Raw genomic sequence first — 17,822 nt, 5'->3', positions numbered from 1 at the left:
CCCAGGGAGCTGAAGGTACTTGACCCTGCTCCTCCGGTGAGTCAGGCATAGAGCTGCGAAGGGAATGCAACCTTGACAGAAAATAAAATCCCACCAGTATCTACTTCCAAACATGAGATTTAGGACACTGGAGTCCTGTGCCTGTATGTTTCTTGGGCCAAGGTGTGTAGAGCCTTGCTTCACGGGAGGGCAAGACCCTCGTGCCACCTCAGAGGCAGGCACAGGGGACAGAGCAACCATTGGCACTTGCCAGTGCTTAAAGTGGCTGTCACATGGTTAAGGCTTCAGAGGATTTAGCAGGGAGCAGGGTGCTGGGAAGGAGAACACGGCCCTCGGGCACCTCTTCACAAGGTGTGCAAGACTTGCTGCAAATCTAGCTCTGGGCATAGCACTGGGAGCTAACAGAAATGATGGGGAAGGAAGATGAGAGGAGGAGGAAGGGGGAGCTCTCCTTTCTTTCAGGAGACCTCACCCTTCTGGCAGGGACCTGAGAGGGCAGTGGTGATGGTGGGGACACCAGTGTCACCCAAGCACCCAGCCCCATGCAGAAGGAATACGGGCCATTCCTGCTGGGGAGGGATGCGAGCACTATAAATAGTTTGTTTAACACACCACGGCCAGGCCCTGGAAAGCCCCGGCCCATGCACATTCCCTGTTGCTGGCGCTGAGACGGCAGCTGTTGAAAAAGGCCGAATCCAGCAGCTGCTACCCGGAGCTCTCAGCCCCCACCCGGCACCCCCAGCCCTCCCACTCCCTCGCTGGGTGGCTGAGCCCATGGCATCCCTTGGCAGGGATGCCGAGGCTCACCAGGGAGCTGCTAGCTCTGTGCTCGTGTTGGCACTGTTCCCCAGGCCGGCAGTGGCTGCAAGATGCCCCTGCTGCCCTGCTGCTGGTGCTGGAGGGGCGAGGAGGGTGCCGAGGGGGCTTCCCTCCCTGACAGCCCTTGCGGCAGTGGGGATGCTGCTGAGCCTTGCTGGGAGTGGTGAGGCCATGCCCCATGTGGTGGCAGTTGCTGCCCACGCACGTGCCCTCGGCTGCGGCTCTCCCCAGCTCCGGCTCAGGGTGCTGGGCTGGGCTATGCCCCCCGCCCGCCAGCTCTGCTCACACAAAGGCCCCTTGTGCCCACGGGAGTGACATTCCTGCGGCCATGGGGCCAGGACAGAGCGAAGCACAGCCGAGGGGGAGACAGGGCCAGAGCCCGGCTGCTGGGGCAGCTGGTAGGGCCAGGTGGGGCCAGGCTGCGGTCCTGCCCCCCCTCCTACGCCTGGAGGATGGACGTGAGCAGCTGGTGGGAGAGAAGGGACCCCCAGGACGGGCAGGCAGCTCTGGACTGCAGGAGGCGGAGGCACAGGGTGCAGGAGGAGATGTTGCGATGTTGGGGAGCAGGAGCAGTGGTGCTGCGCACCCATGGGTGCTGCCTGCTGACCTTGTGCACTCCCACCTAAGGCAGACCTGTGGGATAGGTGTGGGAAAGGTGGGAGTGGGTGACTCTCGCTGCCGGGTGCCCGTCGCAAGGCAAACCCAAAGCCAGGAGCTGTTTTGGCCACATCTGGCCCCCGGCCCCTCTTGCTCCTCACCTGATACCAGCATTTAAGGACTCTGCTGGGCCTCCTCGTCTCCTTTGCAACTAGGGGGATGAGCCCGGCTACCCTTCGTGGTGTTAGCTGGCAGCTGGGGACCCCGCGCTGATACTGGCCTGCCAGCTGCTGGGGCTGGTGAGGGAAGGGATCTGCCAGCTGGTGCGCGGAGGGAGGGAGGGGACACCTGTCATCCCAAAGCCAGGGTGTCACTGTGCCCTACAATCGGGCCTGTGTGTGCGTGACGAGGCCTCGCAGCTGGGACAGCAATGACAGCTCCGCGTGCTTGCCCCGGTGCCCTGTTCCCACCTGAGCCCTTGTCTCCTAGAGACTTTGGGGTTGCACGGAGGACCAGGGAGCCCTCCACTTGAAAAATCCCTGGGATAACCAAACAGCCCTGCTAACAGCACGCCGCTTGTTCTCACTTTGAAGAGCAGTGCTCCCTTACACCTCTTACGTAGCGCTGCTCCTGCATGCTGGCATTAAGACTCTCCTCCAAAGGAAGAGACGAGTTTTATAAAATCCTAGGGGATACAGACCCCCTCCCCACGGCAAGACCTGCACCTGGTGATGTCCACCCACCCATGCCCCAGGCTGGGCAAGCAGCATGCCCTGGGCTTGGCTCTGCATCTCATCCCCCCCTAACCCAGTCCACGGTGAGCAGCGGGAGGACGTGACCCCCAAGTCGGTGCCCAGGCCACACGTCCAACAGATCTTAGTTTATTCCCGGATTGCGCGGTGAGTAGGTGAGGAAGCGGAGCTGCCAGGCTGGCAGCAGTGGTTATTGCTGCAGGTGCATCCTCCAGCAACGGCAGGGGTCTGGGGGACGCTAACTGCCTGCCTCTGAAGGGCAGGGGATGGCTGCCACCCGCCCCCAAGCTGGAGCCACCCCATTACCTCAGAAGGTGAGCGGAGTGCAGGAGCACAGAGAAGGACAAATATGTTGACACTGGAATCCGTCCGCACTGGGCGCAGGAACCCAAGGGAAGAGAGTGTAACAGTGCGGGAGGGTAAGGGGGAAGAAACCCAACAACTGTGTGCTGGAGAACACTCCCCGAACCACTCCCCCCTCCTCTCTGGGGAAGGGCATCACCTCCTGGGTGCTGGACCCTCCCAGCCCTGCTGTGGGCCATGAGCAGGGGCAGCAGATGCCCCAGGAGCTCCCAGGGATGGAAGAGGAGGCCAAACTGCCACGATGGCAGTGGCGTTGCTGTGCCCACGCAGAAGAGAGGAGCTTCCTGCTGCGCTACAGGGTGGCACGTGCTTATGTGGCAGGGGAGCCCCCAAACATTCAGTGCTTAAGTTACAGGGCTTGACCCAGCGGAGGGATGCAGGGGCATGGAGCTGGAAGGGATTGTGTTGAAGGCCACGCAGAAGGAGCCAGTGGGCTCCACGCTTTGGTCGTGCTTAGTGGCGATGAGTGCAGTGCAAGGACTTGAAGAGGAGTATGGCCCTTCCTCCTCCCAGAAGGCCACTGTCTCCCCAGGAACCCACTGCATCTGCCTGAGCAAGGCAGTACCTCGGCAGCTGATGCTCCCAGGTGTGGTCACAGAGACAGGCAACGCGTGCCGGTGGGGATGGATGGGGCAGCACTAGAGCAAGCGATACGAGTGTCCCCCTTGGCTCTTTCCCCTGCAGCTCCTGCTTCTCCCTGCTCCGTAGCTGGCGCTCAGCCTGCTCCTTCACTCCAGCCATGCAGACGTACCCCATGCTGCTTGCCCTCCTCCTGTTCTGGACTGGGGAGAGGGGAGGGGGGAGTGGAAAGAAGCCCAGCCCAGAAGAGGAGAAGGGTATCCTCTGCCTGCTTTGACCCCTGGTCCACCAGAGAGTGGCGTAAGGCTTGCTGGGAGGCAGGGCTGGTGGCTCAGCGCAGGATGGAGCAAGGGGGGGAAGAGTATCCTATGTCCAGATCCAAGGGGAGGCACTTGGAGTGGGCCTGGCCCGCCGGGGTGTCCCAGTCGCAGTGGATCTGTCGTGGCTTCTAGCCGCACATCGTCAGCAGCAGCCACTGGGAAGGAGAGGGAGAAGGGATGAGCAGGGGCTACTGCGTTTTTGACATGCCCTTATGTGTCAACTTTGTCAGCCCTCCAAGGCACACAGAGCCTGCAGCAATCCTGTCTTCTCATCTTGATCTTTTACAGGTTCTTTCCCTACCCAAGGGGCTGGAGGGCTTTCTACCACCCACCTCAGGTGCTCCCTTCACGCTAATGCCTTGTTCCCTTGTCTCCCACCCCACCTCCTACTGAGCTGAGCTCTTACCTCGGATAGGTTCATGACAGCGGTGCCAGTGCCTTCGGGGTCCATGCTGCGGAAGAACCCTGCAGGGGCACAAGAGCAAGGTGAGCAATGCATCCTTCTGTCCCTGCCCTCCCTGCCCCAGAGCCACCACTCACTGAACATGGCCTCCAGCTTCACCAGGCAGCAGACAAAGTTGTCGAAGTCTACACCCATGTCAGCATCTGCATAGCGGGCCACCACCACCTGATGCAGCTTGTTGTTCAACTTGAAACCTGCAAGGCAGAGAGCAGTCGGCACCCTAGGGAGGCTGGAGAGGAGGGTGTAACTATGAAAGTCCATGCCCCAACCTGAAGGGGCCACCAGCCCAGCCAGGGAAGGGCACCATGTCCAGCCTCAGCAGGAAGAGGCGATGCTCTCCCTGGAGCCATATGACTAGTTAGCAAACTATTCCACCCCAGGTCTCTGCTTCGCTAGGATGGGACCCTGCTGGCCAGAGGACAGAAGCTGGAACCACCTTGTGTGTGTCTCTAACTCCAAGGCTCCAGCACTCAGCACAGCTGGGATGGAGAAAGCCCAATGTAGACATGGGCCACATCTCACTATCACAACAGGTTGGCTCCAAGCATGTAATATAGGCTGTTTACACTCTTCTCCAGATATTTGGGACAAGGCTCCAACAGCAGGAGCCCCCATCCCAGCCGCATCCTTCTCCAGACCTACCGGCTGACTCTAGAGCCATGCGCATTTCATAGGAGCTCATGGTGCCCGACTTATCCAGGTCGTGTTGGCGGAAGATTCCCTGCAAAACATCATAGAGGATGTGAAGGGCAGGCTCTCCTGTGGCCTCTAGTCTGGCCATCCCCTCATGGTGCTGTCGCAGGAGGGGTGCTACCCCTGTGCAGTGTGCCATGTTCCACACTCCTCACCAGCCAGCTGCGGATCTTGTTCCACAGGATCTGGAACTCCACCAGCCCGAGGCGGGCACTGCCATCTTTCTGGGGAGCAGAGGGTCAAGGAGAAAACAGCCAGCAAAGGGGCTGGTGTAAAGGCAAAGCCATCAGATCCCTGCCGCTCGAGGTGAGAAAAGCCTGGCCACACTTGGCCTGCCCAATTTCTCCCCTAACTTCCCCTCTCTGTCCTCCACCAGCAGCAAGATCAGAGCCTGCAACCCAGCAGTTCTGCAAGGCTTAAACTTGCTGCCATGTCACTCCCTGTGAGCAGCTGTGCCACTGCTGTAGGCACCACATTGCTGTGGTGTCCTCAGAGCAAAACTGAGCTGGCCTGCAGCAAAAAGGGATGCTGCAGGGCCAGAATAGAGAAAGGCTTGGAGGTGCTCCTCTACCCCTGCCTGACCTCTCAGGTGCATGTCCTCATGCAAGCAGGAGCACAGGCCATGGCTCCTGTTGCTTTACACCCCTCATTCTTAACTGCTGGTCAGGATGGTTTGGGGAGAAAGAAGCCCAACAGCCCTCATTCCCGTCCAGGAGTGCCTTGAAGGCTGGGTGGCATCCTCGGTGGGGAAGCAAAGCACGGGGAGCTTCCTCCCAGAGGGGAAGGTTGAAGGTGTGAGTAGGGCTGGGCTGGGCTTCTGGTGGTGGAGCCAGGGCCCAAAGCAAGCAGGGGAACTGATGGCCCTTTCCAAAAAGCCTGCTGCTAAAGCCCAGGGGTGTAGGACAAGCGGCCCTGAAGCCACAAGGATGCTTTCCTTCCTTCTCCTGATTAAACAGCCTTGGCACAGCCAGAGAGCCAAGCCCCAGCTCCCACGGAAAAGTCTTGATGCTGGCAGGCTGAGCACCAGGGAAGCTGGTCCCTGCCCACAGCGCCAAGAGGATACATCCATCAGGTTGACCATATTGCGGCAGGAGTCCAGGCTGAACCCATCTGTCTTCAGATCTTTGTCTGCAGACAGAGGAGGAGGTTGAGGATATGCATCAAAACCCAACCTGCTGAGCAGGCCCAGGCTGTGGGGAGCAGGGGGAGGATGGGCAGCACTTACGTCTAGCGATGACTCTGTTCAGAATAGTTCGGAGCTCGAAGACACTGATTTCCATGTCCTGCAGCAGAAGCAGAGTTAGCAGCACCCCTTGCCTGCTCTCCGCCCCACTTGTGGCCCTTTCCCTCCTCCTGCCTAAGCATCTCCGCCTTAGTCACAAAGCATCAGGGTGCCAATGCATTTCCTGCATGCCCAGAAGAGTTTGGGCCACAGCTGGATGCCCCTTCTCCAAATCTGTCCCCATCACACCACCCCTGGGGGCAGCTGGGCTCAGCTGTGGTGGAGATGGACTTCTCTGCAGGATGGGACTGAGTGAGCATGGGGTGGGCTGGAGTTCTCATGGCCAGGTGTCCCCTCCCATCCCCTCTCCAGGCCAGGGCTCTCCAGGGCTTGGCGCAGCTGTACCCACCTCCCCTGCCAGCTGCTGGAACATGTTCTTGAAGCCATCCTCTATGTCATCCTCAGTTATTTCCTCCTGGGGTGACGCAGGCCAGAAAGAAGAGGTTAGTGGTCAACCTGGGCTCTGCCCTGCCTTCCATGCTCAGCAAACCCAAACTGGAAGGAAAGCTCTTCCTTGTCTTCTCATTTTTGTTACTTCCCACATCCCATCACCTTGACAGCCCCTCTCCAGACACTGTGACATCCCAAACCCCGGCAGCCTACAGCTCCTCTTCCCAAGCCCCAGAGCCTCAGCATCAACCAAACCAAAGTGGTGGCTCCTACCTCATCTGCCAGATCTGCCGAGATCTCCTCATCCAGCTCCCTGGGAGCAGAAAGGAGGAACAAAGTGATTAAATGGGGTCCCCAACCAGCAGGCTGCCTGTGGTGGGGAGATGTCCCACTGTTCACAGACACAGGGCATCCGCTGGCCAGGCAAGGACTCACGCTGTGTCTGACTGCTTCTCAGTGAAGACCCGCAGGATGAAGTCGGCCTCCTTATGTGGCTCAAAAGTGGAGGGCACAACGATGTACTCGCCCGGGGGCAGCCGGATCTGGTTGCTCACCTCCCGCAGGTTGATGAAGGTCTCAGACCGTGCCCGTGACTGGTTTCGCAGGAAGAAGTCCTTCTTCAAGTGCACAGGCTGGCTGCCCTGGGCCTGGGGGAACAAACGTGCTATGGACCACTGCCCCACAACACAGGGGAACCCACAGGGAGAGGTGGGACCAAAGCCAGCCCTGTCGGGCAGGACATCCTTGCCCTGTCCATCCCAGCAGGAGCCATCCCCAGCACCCATTAGCACCCTAGCCACTGCCAGCACGGTGGGAGCTCCCACACCACTGGGTGCACAAGCGTGCATGCATGTGCATTAACCCATTCCTTGCACTCTGCCCAAGAGGGGGTAGGCTCCAGTGGCGCAGGACGTACCTCCTCAGGAACCTGCAGGGAGGAGAGAAAAGGGAAAAAAAAATCAGAATCCCTGTACCTGCTCCCCTCCCTTACAGCTGCAGGGAGCACGGGATGGGGGACATTGACCCGCAGATTGGCCGAAGCAGGTGGGAAAGGTTTCCTTGAGGACTGGGGTGCCAGGCTGAGGCAGGGCTGACCCAGTCCCAAGGAAGCAGCATCAGGGTGGGCAGGGGTTACCTCGTAGACAGCGAAGCCAATGGTGTGCATGTCGCCCCCGACCCGCCGCTCCCGCCGCCGGTGCTTCTGCATCAGAGCCACCAGAAAGCTGCAGGCTACCTCGTCGTCCCCAGGGTCGTCATCCTCTTCCAGCAGCTTGATCTTAAACTGGGGGTTGATCCAGAATGTGGCTGGGAGGAAGAAGATGCATGGATGAGACATCCTGCTCCATCACGCTGCCAAAAGCGGAGATATGGATGGGAGAGGTACCTGGGTGATTCCTGCAGCCCCCAGCAGTGCTCCCCCGGCGCCACGTGCCCTCAAACACCTGTGTGTGCCATCTGCTGAGCTCGTCCTTGGTGAGGGCATCGGGGGTCAGGTTGCAAATCTCCAGCCTGGAGAACTCCCTCATGAAGTCCCGGAAAGACATCCTGCGGGAGGCAGGCAGGGGCTGAGGCTAGGCTGCTGCTGAGGGGGAGGGAGGAGAGCACAAGCAGCTCTGGACCCAGCCAACATTTTGGGAGAATTAAGTGACAGCAAGACCTTCTACCCTGAGTTACAGCTCACTTAAAGCCTGCTGCTGGGGAAGACTGTGTATTTACCCTTCCTAGATGTTTATTTCGCATTTAGTTGGGCTGCATTTCCCTGAAGGGAGGAAAATTATTAACTAGATCAGATGACAGAATGTTAGCAGGCTCTCCAGTGCTGGAATGTCAGCTCATAAAGGCAGGTCATGTGCTTCAGGTGAAGTAGGACGGCAGGATCTCCCTCCAGCTCCTCTGCTCCTTCCCAGGCTAACTGCTGAAAAAAAGCAGCACTTTGCTGTGGCACTCACCAGAACTCTCCATCCTCCATCTTCAGCTGCAGCTCTTCCCTGTCATCAGGGTCAATGTTGTCCCACTCAGAGGAGCTGGAATAGCAGGAGAGAGACAATTAAATGAGGACTACTCAAGGTGAATTCAGAGCTGCCCTCAACTGCCCCCCTCTCTGATGTGAAGGGCACGGCACGCTGAACTTGCGGTGCTCTTGATTGCTGTGTGTGCGGAGCCCACTGGCCTGCCAGCAGCGGGACTGAAGTCTCCCATCTGCCCAACTCACCCATCGCTCCAGGCTCCGGTCCACTCCACCTGACCCCAGGGGTTCCTGATGCGGATGAGCTGCTCCTGCTGTCCCCGGTAGTTCACCTGCCACAGGAGGTTTTATTTTATTTTATTTATTTTAAAGGAATTTTATTGCTATTCAAGTCTCATCTAGCCAACTCACATCTCTGAAGGCTGTGACAGAATAGGCATGGCCCTTCACCAGCTTCTTGAAGGTCACTGCTTCCATATCAAAGGCACTTGTGATCTAAGGAGAGTGTGCAAAACTCAAGTGAATGCAATTGAATTTGTGCAGTCCTATCCCTACCTCTTCCCCCCACCATGTGGAGAATTCCCCTTGCTTTGCACTGCTCCAGCCACGAGAAGCAGAAGGTAGCAACTCCCTGTGCTCAAAGGCTGCTGGCTGAGGAGGATTTAAAGACAGTTTCCCTGCCGGAGGACCCTGGAGATCCATCGGGGAACCACCCAAACTTCAGAAAGCAAGAAAAGGATTTAATGAGAGGGAGATGGAAAACGCTGTTCCAGCTAATTCACAGACACTGATGCAAGACATGGCCAGGGCTATAGGCAGACCCTTGCTCAGCAGTCCGCACTTGAGATGGACATTCCTGCTCCATCCAAAGGAGCCCATTCACAGCAGCTGGGCTGCAGCCCCACACACAGTGCCCCAGGGCTGCCACGCTGGCTCTGGAAAGTGTGCTCTGCTAAGAGGGGAAAGAATTAACCTCCTGCCCAGTGTCCCAGCGAGGGGACTGCTGGCACAGTCTCAGGCTGCGAGGCCTCGCTTTGGCCATTACTAGGGCAGAGCCCCTGGTTCATGCCAGTGCACCACTTACATCAATGGAGCAGCCCAGCAGGGAACCTCTCTCCAGCGCCTTGCGGATGATGTGGCCCATGTTGCGCGGCGGCCGCTTGAGGTCATACATCTCTGCCACGCCGCCGGTGAAGTCCTCGAAGCCCTCGGTGGTGCTGCCCCCTGACAGCGACTCATAGCAGCCGTTCAGCCTGAGCACCAGTGGGTGAGAGGGGCACGTGAGGTGACAAGGATAGCACACTGCTGCTCCCCAGGCACCCAGCGCCAGCAGGGCCAGGGACAGAAAAGACCCCCTCGCTTCTGCCCTGCACAGTGAGAGGCCCTGTCCCCCACCCGCCCACGTGCCCACCACAGGGGTACCCACTTGGCATAGGCCTTCTCCAGCAGAGCACTCCAGAACTCGGTGCACTCTGCCGAGTGGACAAACAGGAGCTCCCCGTCCTTGGTGGGCAGCTGGTCATCCACTACCACATCCACCCATTCACCAAACTGCCAGATCTGGGGGGTCAGGAGAGAGTGGGGTGAGCTCAGAGCATCACACAACTTGCTCATCCCTACCCCAGAGGGATGCCCTCACCCGGTGCCCTCCTTCCCAACCCCAGCCCAACCAGCTGTGGAGGGCCAGGAGCTCCCAGCCCACCTGGAAGTGGAAGATGCCAGCATAGTCCTCCTGGAAGCTCTGCCCATGGGGCACCACACGGTGCAGGAGCTCCTCATTGAGCGTGAGGGAGCCGATGGCAGCCAGCAGCCAGCAGTCACCTGGGGGAGGAGAGGAAGCTGGTGTGAGCACCCACCACCTTCCTAGCTGGCCGGGGTAGGTGGTGGATGTGTAGGACCCCACAGCGTGCTTTTTTGCAAACGTTTGGGGCTTCCCCACTCAGAAAGCACATGAAGAAACCAGAGAGGGTCCAACAGATGAATGGAGCTCAGGGAGCCAGGCTCACTCAGCCTGCCTTGGAGAGAAGTGTTAGCTCAAGGCAACAAGGAACGATCCTCCCTGACTTGGAGCCTGTGTCCAGACCATGACATACAGCCAGCCCTCCTGCAGCCGCTTATCTAGGCCTTCCAGGGACTCATTCATGTGTCTGCCCTCCGTATCTCAGACATGGAGTTCTGCAGCAGAATTACACTTTGGATTTAAAAAAAAAATTCATCGAGTGAGAGGTCTAATGCTTCTGCCCCAGCTTCTCAAATTGTGAGCAACACCACTGCACTTTTCCTTCCAAGTGCTCTTAACCACAAGTGCTGCTCCAGGCCAGCACTGCACTTTAAAATCCATTGCCGCAGTTCCCCTTTCCCTTTTGCCTTTGAAGACTGTCGCACCATAGCTTTAAGCCTGGATAACCTGTATGGGACTGTGGTTTGACCAAATGGCATTTCAGACTTTTTAATAACCACCTGAACACCACCGCAGTGCTCAGGGCTGTTATCTGCTCCAGTTACCACTGCAAGTTTGTTCTAATTACTGAATACATTAAATGTGGTCAGCCCTGAAACCAGCGTGCTGTATGTGCTAAGGCACATGATACTTCCAGCCAAATGCCTAATCTGGATCAGGATGACACTCTTGGTGGTACCCAGATCTGGTTCTGATGACCATGAAATCCCAGTTGCCAGCCCTTCCAGCCTACCCAGCCCATTAACACTGCTTCCCTTGTCTTAGTGCCTTTGCCTTGGAGAAATGATAAATTGCCACTTGCACTTCGTAGCTCTCCTCTCGGTTCCTTCCTGCCACACTGTGTTCCTTCACAAATACTTTGCCATGACCAGCACGTCCTCACCTCAGTTTGTTACTGTCATCCAGCTGCCACCCCTCACCATTTACCAAAGCAGAGACCTCTTTGGAGCAGCTCCTGGCACTGTCAGCATGTTTCAAGCATGAATCCACCCAAAACCTCCCCTGATCTTAGCATGGTCAAGCTGTGCACACAGCACCCCATTTTCATGGAGCCTTAACCTAGAGCCACCAGGAGGCACAGGGTGTCCCCAGCCTTCCAGTTTCCACCACACTAAATGGGAAGGGAACCTTTGGTACAGAGATGGCTGTGCAGCCTGGCATGAAAATGTGCTGCATGGGCCTGGGGAAAGGTGCTGTGAAACGGGTCCACCCTCAGCCTTACAGAAACACCTCTTCTCCAGCCACACCAACCCTCCCCAGGCACTGCTCTCCAGACTAAGGTCTGGGGATACAGCTCCAGCACTCACCCAGAGCCCCCTGGCAGATGTCTGTCCGGGTTGCACCGCCAACGATGAACTGCGGGTCATCCACTAATTCCTGCAGGAGAAGGAGAGAATCAGACGCTGGTGCTGAATCTTGGCAGGGCCTAGGCTTCTGTGGGGCTGGCCCCCGCTGCAGCTCTGACTTCAGAGGAAGGGAATACGGTCCCTGAGAGACGCACCCCACCTGCCCTCTGCCAGGGAGATCTGCTTGACTGCAACCCCAAGGCCATCCCAGTAAGGCAAGACAAGATCTGCAGTAGCCATGTGCGTACACAGCTAGACAGACTAACGGCATTCCCCTTGCACTCGAGGCACCGGGGAACATACACCCCCAAAAGCCCCAGTAACTGAGGGTGACACATCCATGCCACGACACCTAGAAGCAATGACACAGCCTGCCCACTTTAAAGCCCACAGTCTGATGCCCAGAGGAAGCAGGACCTGCTAGACACAACGCTCTTCCGAACAGACGCTTACGGGGCATTGCTAGGCCCTTGGGATAGGATGCTGTGAAGCACCGGAGAAACTTTGAGCACTGAGAGAAGCAGGCCAGGGCCAGGCTGCGGCTTGGCAAACCATGTCAGTGCAGACCTTGCAGGGCAGGGACGCCAGCCCAGCCTGAAAAGAAGCCAGCCCAGCACTTACCGATGGACGCTTCCACACCACCCCCCCGCGTCTTGCTGGAATGTGGCCCCAGCTCCTTGAATCCGAGGGCAGAGGGGCCGGCTGGGAACTGGGGGTCCCTAAAGAGGGTGCCGCTCTCAATGCACTCCTGTTTGAGGGCCTCATAGTCCTGGTTGAGGTATTTGATAGCGTTGTCGTGTTGGCCAACGCCTTCGGCTCTCAGGCGGTCCCTTTGCAGACGGGCAGCCATCCCACCAAAGGGCATCATGGCTGGGCACCGGCGGCACTGCCTTCAGCTCTGCTCCCTGCAACGAAACAGGCACAGCCAGGCTGAGGCAGGGCCCAGCACCCCTGCACCGCCCTGGGGACATCAGCCATTTCACACAGTGCCAGGCTCGGGGGCTGGATCCCCAGCTGCCCACCACCTCCGCGGCGGGGACCTTTTCCGCTGGCACTGCCCAGGAGCAACGAGCAGAGCCTGCACACGGAGCATCCCCAGGGTGTGCCGGCATGCCAGGAGAGCCCCCTCTGATGCCACCCCCAGCAGCAGCCCCGTTCTGGGCCACAGCCTCCAGCCCGGCCACCGCAGCCCTGCTGTCCGTAGGGGACACTGACCGAGCAGAGCGGCTCTGAGGGCCGGCTGGCAGGAGGCAGCCCGTGGCTCTCCCGTTCCATCCCGCTGAGCAGAAAGGCCAAGCTCAGAGGAATTTCAGGCACTTTCGCCACTTTCCGCCCCCATCAACAGCCTCTCCTCCCGGCACAGCCTTCCGGGACCTTCCCTCCTCTCGTCCGTTGCAGCTGTGATGGTGTCAGCGGCCCGCAGCTTCTCCCAGCCCCGGGCTCGGCTGCCCCAGCACTGAGTCAGTAGGGCCGGGAAGGGAGGAGCCCTGCGGGGGCAGGAGGGCCCTGTCGGCCCGGGGGGGACGGGGGAAGGAAGAGGCGGGACGGCCCAGGGTGACTCAAGCGGAGCAGCCTGCGGGGAGGCGCCGGGGAAGGGATGGGGGATGCCGCGGGGCACCCGGGGATGGGGCAGGGCAGAGCCCCCCCCCCGTGCCGGTCCCTTGCCCCGGCGAAGGCCTCGCCACAGGCGTCCCCTGGCGGCTCACGGCCGGGTGCTTCGAACCGGCAGGAACAGCACAGGGCGCTGCCCGGGTGGGAAGGAGCTGTCTGGTCCACGCAGGCCGGGTCACCTGCAGCAGGGCCGTGGGGCAGGTGCCACCACCACGGGCCCACCGGCGTTGCGGCTCACCCTGCCCCGCTCCCCAGCCGTCTCAGCTGCTGCCAAATACTCCAGAGGTTTCTCCGCGTGAGGCAGCGGAGCAGTCCTTGGGTGAGTAACCCAGGAGCTAGCAGCCCACTCAGAGCGTCTGAGGGAGCAGGGTGCGGCCTGGCTCTGGAGAGGCAGCTCTCCATGGCTAAGGGAAGGCAAGTGACAGCGAGAAGGGTACAAGCCCCTGGCACAGGGCATAAACTTGGCTGCTAACCCAAGGGGCTGCCCTAACCAGAAGCTTTTCAAGGAGGAAAATCTACTCCTCCCCGTCACTCTGCCAGTCTGGGGATGCTCTAAACTCGCTATCCTTCTCCAAGGCAGTGCCAGCCCTTCTCTACAACGGCCCCAAATCTGTGGAGCTCAGCCCTTCTCCACTACCTCCTCCCTCACGCTCCCGCTCTGCAGCCAGCACCCTGGCAGCCTCTCCCAGTGTCGAGATACTCGTTGCCTGCAGGGCTGGCGGGATGGCTCCTCTGCTCCAAGCACCTGCCCGGAGCCCAGAGGGGCTGTGGGAGGAGGAATCCTAAATACAGCCACTTGCACAGCCTCCAGCACCCACCTCACCACCTCCCCGGCACTCACACCCCAGCACCCACACCCCAGCCTGCCGAGGGCCAGGAAACTCCCCCTGCCCACAGCCCCTGCCCCCTCTCCCCCCCTGCCTACCGGTGCTGGACATGGCCGCAGACGTGGGGAGCTGTGTTGCAGCCCAGACACAGGCACCGTACAAGTTATTCTTAGCTCTGTGGCTCAAAATACTTGGGAAGGTTGTGCTTAGTGGCAGACGGAGGTCACGCAAGCGCAGAGCAAGCAAAAACATTTCAGACCCCTGGATGGGACAGGAACCACGCAGGGGCCTTAAGCGATGGGGTCAGTTGCTGACACCCCTGCCAGGCTGATGCTGCAGGCTCTTCTCAGAGGAGGAAAGGTGGTTGCAGAGACAAGCCAAGCCCCCAGGGCAGTTTTCCACACCAGGCAACCTTCATCCACAATATGATGCTTTCCAGTATCATGGGCATCTCTGATCCCTCCCAGGTGGGAGCAGAAAGACATGCTGGTCCCTGCCGGGTCCCTGATACCTTTGCACCTTAGCACACACTGAAAAGCCTCTGGACAGCATCATTGCTGAAAGCCAGCCAAAAATCTCTGCAGATCCCTGGTTGCCAGCTGCTCTCGGAGACGGAAGGAAGGGGGGAGCTCCCTTCCTCCACACGAGCCAGGCCGAGTCCGGACACCGCATTCTGCCGCATACTCAGCTCGGGGCAAGGGGCCACAGCCGCCCCGAGGGTCCCACACTGCGCAAGCAGCTCTCAAGCCCTTCCCAGCCCCCCGGGTGACAAAGATCCTCCTTTCCCACAAGCTCCCCTTTGTCCTCGCGCAACCCCTCAACGAGATGCGGCGTTGGCTGGGGGGTCGGCAGCGCATCCCGGGTGGCTGCGGTACCCATTTCACTCGCCGCCCTGACTAGGAAGCCTCCGGGTCCCTGCGGCTGCGTTACCTAACGCAAAAATCCCCGCGGACCGGCGGGGCCGAGAGGGACCGGGAGGGACCGGGAGCCCGGCGGGAAGCAGCCGCGGGGGCCTCCGCCCTGCCCGCCGCCCGCCGGCGGGGACCGCCCGCGGGGACCCCCGGCGCTGGCCCCATGCTGGGGGTCGGATAAGGGCGAGGATGGAGGAGGGGGGAGGAGGGGGACTTACGGAAGCTGCCGCCGCCGCCACCGCCCTGCCCGCTTCAGCCCAGCCCAGCCCGGCCCGGCCCGGCTCGGCTCGGCCCCGCCGCGGAAGGTGGGGTTTCGGCGGGCAGGATGTGCGAGCAGAGCCGGGCGGGCGGTGGGAGGGGGAATTAAAGGCGCAGCGACTGCTCGCAGCTACCGGGAGGCGATTTACCGGGGCCGCCGGGCTGGGCGCCCTCCTCACCTTTGGTCTAAGCAATGGGTCGGTCCACAGGGAAACCGGGGCTGGAAGGAGTAAAGGAGGTGACCTGCCCCTGGGAAAGGGTTTAGGAGTGACACGGCGCTGCCCCGTGCTGCTGGCACCCCAGCTTGGCTGGGCAGAGCTCTGTGCTGCGCCTCATCCCTTGTTGTTGACCTTACGGTGCCACGGCTGAGCCGAGGCATCCCTTCTCCTTCCCCCGTGCCCGGCGGGGCTGTGCTCACACCACCTTCTCGTGCAAGCCTTGGCGGCCATGGCCAGCGCCCACCCCACCAGCTGCCCCTTGCTGCTGGGTGCCGGCAGGGCCCACCTCCAGCAGGCCCCGCTGCCTGGGGCTGCCCATACGTGCCCTCCATGACTCATGGCATGGCTATGCGGGGTGGTGGGGTGGTGCCATTGCCAGCGGGCACGGCACAGCGGGGCTCGGCACAGCACCACGCAACCCGCTGTGGTGCAACATGGCTTTGCCTGGCATGGCATGGCCCAGCATGGACTGGCGTGGCTTAGCCCAGCACGGCCAACGTGGCTCGGTACAGCATGGCTTGGCCTGGCATGACCAGCTCAGCATGGCCCGGCCCAGCCCCAGGAAGAAGCTCTGCATTGCCATCCTTCTGGTGCCAGGGCTGATGGTGATCCCAACCAGTGTCACCAGCTGCGGGGCTCCTCCTCCTCCCCTCACGCCTGGTTGCAGCCGGGGAAGCTGTGCCCATACCCCCTCACTGCCGGAGCTGGCATCCAGCTGCTCCCCAAGAGCACCCGCCTTCTAACCCACCTGTCTTGCCTCAGGAGGGCAAATCCTTCTTAAGCAGGGAGCAGGTTGCACATGGGATCAGGAGCTCTGTCTCTTGCCTGAGGGAAGGGCAACTAGAACATTCAAAACCAGCTGTAGCCAGGTCCTGCTACACCTACAAGAGAAGATGCCAGCCCTGGCTGCCACCCAGTGGCACTGCCATGTTGCCATCTCCAGCTAGGAGAGCCCACCCACCACGGGCAGCTCATTCTGCCCACCCTGGTGCAGAGGAAGCTTTGGGGTGCCCTGCTCTGGGTTGCCACAGTGGCTGCTCCATCTTACCTTCAGCCAGAAGGCGGCTGCATCACTGCCCGCAGGCTAGAAGCATAGGGGGGTCCCTGCTGGGGCCACCAGCCAGCTCCGAGGCAAGCTGCAGGCAGCAGCATGCTTTCAGAGAAGAGCAAGCAGACCTGAAGCACCAGGGCTTGCTCCTGCTTTGGGCTTGTACCTGAACAGCTCTGTAGCTTTTCCTCTGGTCTTGACCACTAGTGACTGCCCTGCCCCCTCAGATCCACCCAGAACAGCGCCTGTCCTTGTTGTGACCCATTCATCGCTTGCCTCGTTACCCCTCGATAGTCTTTAAAGCTGCTCACAGCTCACTCTCCTGGGGTAGGAGGCAGCTCCCCCGTAATCCTGTCACACACGTAATCCTGTCACACACGCTGTCTCACGTCCTGCCTCTTCTGCTTGGGAGCAATTTTTGTCAAATGCGCACAAATACCTGCACAATTTCCTTGTTCCCTTCCCTCAAGCTTCCCTTTGCAGCGATGCCTGCAAGGACTTGGCAGCAGGCACTGTTCTTCGGTTCTCTTTGTCTGTGCCCAGGCATCGCCTCTTCCCAGTACTGTGGCTGTGGGCTGCCAGGGGAGGGAGAGTGCTTTGTGCCCAGCTCACGCTGCGCTGCTGGCACACGGAGCCACCCTGAACACAGCGAGGTGGGAAGGGAGCTGGCAGCCTGGGGTCACTCCGCCCCGCAGCTCCCCTCTCCGCGGTGCCATCCTCTGAGCAACGGCCACCACACGCAAGCAGCTGCCCGGGAACCCCCCCAGCTCCGGCCTGCGCCAGGGCAGCAGTCCTGCGGGCTGGCTGAGCTACAAGCGGCATCACATGGCAGGAAAGCGCTCCCGCCTGGCTGTGCTCCAGGGGTCTGGCACCCCTCGCCCCTTCCCAAAGGCTTCAGCTGTCCACCCAAACCAGGCTAGGTGACAGCAGCCACATAAATTGCTATTAGGACCGTACGGTTGGGCTGACGTATCCCGCCAAGGCTACAGACAAAACTCCCCTCCTCTCCCACACCATTCCCAAAGCATCTTCCCCCACCCAGCCTCAGCGCGTGCAGCCCCCCAGCCACCTGCTTTTAGCAGCAATGCCTCCGATGCCTCCACCAGCCAGAGGGAGAGCCCACTTGGGCTGGGAGAGCCCCCGAGCCACGGCTGGGCTCCCGGCAGCTGCGCTGGGCTTGTGCTCACAGGGGGAGCAGCACAACTCCTCCTTTTGTACCACGCATGCTCCTGGATCCCTGCTGCAGCTGGGGTCCTCTCCTAGGTCCCAGCCCCCAACCCACTCGACAAAGAAAAGACTGCAAGAACAATAGCTCATTTTTTTCCTTTTTTCTTTTGTACACAAATATATACAGGGTATTATACACATCTCTACACAGACAGTGCCACTCAGAACACACAGCTCTCCGTGGGCAGAGCC

General features: G+C 60.0%; 1 protein-coding gene across 1 annotated transcript; it reads right to left on the bottom strand.

The window, feature by feature from the left end:
- Positions 1-2,281: 2,281 nt before the first annotated feature.
- Positions 2,282-15,221, bottom strand: CAPN11 (calpain 11). Its single transcript, XM_040612206.1, is given in 23 exon segments — positions 2,282-3,585; positions 3,837-3,895; positions 3,971-4,087; positions 4,536-4,614; positions 4,742-4,810; positions 5,650-5,714; positions 5,812-5,869; positions 6,218-6,283; positions 6,532-6,571; positions 6,694-6,905; positions 7,175-7,186; positions 7,394-7,563; positions 7,643-7,803; positions 8,208-8,282; positions 8,471-8,556; positions 8,636-8,719; positions 9,309-9,477; positions 9,651-9,784; positions 9,927-10,045; positions 11,492-11,561; positions 12,152-12,175; positions 12,177-12,435; positions 15,098-15,221. Coding segments are annotated over 22 exon segments (2,118 nt in total). The 5' UTR covers positions 12,399-12,435; positions 15,098-15,221; the 3' UTR covers positions 2,282-3,558.
- Between the last annotated feature and the right edge of the window lie 2,601 nt (positions 15,222-17,822).

The sequence above is a fragment of the Falco naumanni genome, chromosome 12 (genome assembly GCF_017639655.2).
Source record: "Falco naumanni isolate bFalNau1 chromosome 12, bFalNau1.pat, whole genome shotgun sequence".
Classification (NCBI taxonomy): domain Eukaryota; kingdom Metazoa; phylum Chordata; class Aves; order Falconiformes; family Falconidae; genus Falco; species Falco naumanni.
The sequence above is the reverse complement of the archived record's forward strand: the minus strand, read 5'-3'. Positions and strand labels throughout refer to the sequence as shown.